Raw genomic sequence first — 3,444 nt, 5'->3', positions numbered from 1 at the left:
GGTTTGCCATTCAATAGTCAAAACTATTTGCTATTTGTTTTTCTGGAATTCGGGCAACGGTTTTGACTACTGACCGACAAGCTAAGTTTTTTTAACTTTAGGGTTTATTGTTGTTGTTGTTGTTGTTGTTTTCAAATAATGTTGCACTTTTGTCAAAAGTTTGCTTGGTTACTTTCTATGACTGGAAATGTTTTGTTTTGTAGATTGAAGGAAATGAATTGTTCTTTTTTAACATATCCTTATTTTCACGTCTCTATTATTCCTTTCGAACCTAGCTTTTACCTTTATTTTCATGTCATATTTTCAGGAGAGGAAACTTCTATGCACAATCATATACCTGTATTACGGTAAGGTGGAACTAATTAGAAAATAGCACCACTGAAAGACTCATTGACAATGAAGCAGAAGTACTTTTTTCATAAAAATCATAACTGAAACAAAGAAAAAAGATGGGAGTGCGTTTCTTGACCTCGTATATCATTGAGAACGATGACAAATTTCTATGTGATTATGACCTGCAAGACACTAAGTTAATAATTGATGGTTCCAGTTTGATTTTCTTCCTCTATGAACACTATAAAATACCACATCAGTTTGGAGGAGATTACGACATTTTTGCAAGACGATGTAAAGAGTTTTTCAACATTTTAACGCAATGTAATGTTACACCGGTCGTTGTTTTTGACGGAGCAGACGACCCAAATAATATGAAGTTGACAACATTAGAGGGTCGAATGTATCGGCAGATAAATAAGCTATCATCTGAAAAAGAAGAGTTTTTCTTACCGCACTTGTCATTTGTCACTTTTCGCCAGGTTCTTGTGGAGCTTGATATAGCACATGTTGCTTCTTTATATGAGGCTGATAAGGAAATTGCTGTTCTCGCAAACAAGTTAGGATGTCCAGTACTAAGTAATGACAGTGACTTTTATGTATTTCGTTTATCAAGGGGCTACATTCCCTTGGCATGCATAGGTGAACTCGTTCCAAAACAGAATGCCACATCGGGAATACCAACATTCTATTTAAAAGTTAAGCTTTACAGAAGTGAAGATTTCCTGTCGAAAGAGTTCGATATGAAAGATGATGAGTACATGTTACCTGTATTTGCAACGTTAATGGGAAATGATTATTTTGATTCAAGGGGAATCACACTATCTCTTCAAAGAAATCCAAAATACATGTTAAGACCTGACCCAAAAGAGCCGCAAAATATCATCCAGTGGATATGCAAAACCGATTTCATAAGTGGTAAAACGGCATTTTGGGAGATATGGCGAGAACTGCCCGAGAACATGAAATTCTCAAAACTATTTGAAGAATCTGTCATATACTATCAGGATATCAAAGACTTTGCTATAGTTAAAATGGACATGTTCCTTTACGGTAACCGAAACGAAGATTATCTACGAAGAAGTGCTGTAAATGAGGACAACGATTATACCGAAACTAGCATGACGCTTTACCAGCGGAAGTCAGGCAACCTGTCTGAAGTTGAAGATCGCGATGGAAATCTGTTGCCTTCTTGGTTTGTAGAAAGTTCTGCAAAATGCGATATAAAATGCTCTTTCTTCTTAAATATTGCAATTAACCACCGACTTATCTTCAAGCCACAAAAGGAAATGGTTAAAAGCTCTTCGTCACATTCCTGTTCTAGACGAATTCGAAGATATATCTATAGTATTGTCCTGGGTAGTAAAGATACATATGTTGAAGAAAACGATCGTATGGAAGAACATCCAAGAAAGTACTTTGTAGAACCTTTTGACAAATTACCAATAAGAGCCAACTTGGCAAGCATTCCAGAATTATCACACACTGACAGAGTAAACCTCCTTTATGCTGCTTTAGGTGTTAGACCAGGGGCCAAAGTAACAATGGACAAGAAACTAAATAGATCGTCAGAAATATTTATACTCGTTTCAGCACTGTGGATGAAGAATGCAAAACCGAGAATCACAGAGCGTCATCTGACGACATTGATCATTGGCGTACTTGTATTACATGCAAAGGAACTCAAACAAGCAAACAAGTTCGCAATGACAGACCTACCACAACACTTGTATAGAGATATAGTTAAGGCAATGCAACATTGCGCATGCATTGATAGTATCGTTGAACTGGGGCGTAGATTCAATAAATCTGAAACATCCCATTGCCAACCAAACCACGATGTACATGCATACACACAGTTCCAGTCTTGCTATCTGCACACACTCTACCTAAATCAAGTTCTTCAGAGTCCAGTGTGTATCCCAAGCCCCAGCATGACACTAAACTGTACATTCCTGTATAAGTTTGGTCTTCATCTGAAAAATGAAAGATATCCAAATCGCTACATTACCTCCCTGCTGGGAGATGGTTCTTCCATTCACAACATTTTCAAGAAATGGAAAGCAGCCGTTCTTGTTTCAAGTTTAGAGCGAAGTTTGATGAAGAAGGTATGAAAATGGAAATGAATAGTGATTGTTCAAGCATATATAATATTACTACATTCCAAAACGGTAGCTTAAAATTACACGGGTTAAGTGTATTAATATGTAGTACATTGTTCAATTAAACTTTGACTGAGAAGAAAGAAAAATAGCTGCATGCTATACCAAAAGACGTGTGTGCTGTAATACATAAAACCCAATTGTCACTCGCAATGTCCCTATTAAAGTTATTCCAATAATCTATTGTGTATTAAGACTAGTGTGAATCGGAACAACACAATTCTGTCAGTCTCTATCAAGATGGTTGTCCGTTGAAATATTGGACTGTGAAATTAAAAGACATTTGTATAAATTAATTACACAAAATGATTAAATACACGAAGCTTATAATTGAGCCGTGCCATGAGAAAACCAACATAGTGGGTTTGCGACCAGCATGGATCCAGACCAGCCTGCGCATCCGCGCAGTCTGGTCAGGATCCATGCTGTTCGCTTTTAAAGCCTATTGGAATTGGAGAAACTGTTAGCGAATAGCATGGAGCCTGACCAGTCTGCGCGGATGCGCAGGCTGGTCTGGATCCATGCTGGTCGCATACCCGCTATGTTGGTTTTCTCATGGCACGGCTCATATATTGATGAAGATATAAAAATCATGTTGTACTGATGCAGTATTTACCGAATGCTTATAACACGAAATTATGAACATTAATGGTGTGATAATGACTGTGTCAATGACTGTTTTCGAGCAAGAAAAAATACGCTTAAAATCCTCTCAATTTTTGAATTTTTATAGATAGTTGTCTATTTGTCTATTTTTTTTAATTTTTTTTTCTTGCTTAAACGTGTAATGAATTAAATCTACACTAGTCCAAAAATAGTAAACTCTGAATACATATCTGTGGATTAATAAAAAAGAAGAAAAGACAGAAAAAGTGAAAACTTAAATTTAAACCTGAAGAAAGAAGTCCTTTTGTTGCAGTCAGAAGTTTTGCAAAATACATGCAAGTCT

At 36.5% G+C, this 3,444-nt stretch overlaps 1 protein-coding gene across 1 annotated transcript; it reads left to right on the top strand.

The window, feature by feature from the left end:
• Nucleotides 1-311: 311 nt before the first annotated feature.
• On the top strand, nt 312-2,809 carry LOC128559163 (protein asteroid homolog 1-like). Its single transcript, XM_053550372.1, has one exon. The coding sequence runs from the start codon at nt 450-452 to the stop codon at nt 2,445-2,447; it is 1,998 nt and encodes a 665-aa protein (XP_053406347.1). The 5' UTR covers nt 312-449; the 3' UTR covers nt 2,448-2,809.
• Nucleotides 2,810-3,444: the final 635 nt, after the last annotated feature.

The sequence above is a fragment of the Mercenaria mercenaria genome, chromosome 8, assembly GCF_021730395.1.
Source record: "Mercenaria mercenaria strain notata chromosome 8, MADL_Memer_1, whole genome shotgun sequence".
In the NCBI taxonomy this organism is placed as follows: domain Eukaryota; kingdom Metazoa; phylum Mollusca; class Bivalvia; order Venerida; family Veneridae; genus Mercenaria; species Mercenaria mercenaria.
This window is presented reverse-complemented; position numbering and strand designations above follow the sequence as displayed.

Coding starts and splice junctions, on each gene's coding strand:
- LOC128559163 (XM_053550372.1), top strand. CDS start 450: ATGGGAGTGCGTTTCTTGACCTCGTATATCATTGAGAACGATGACAAA.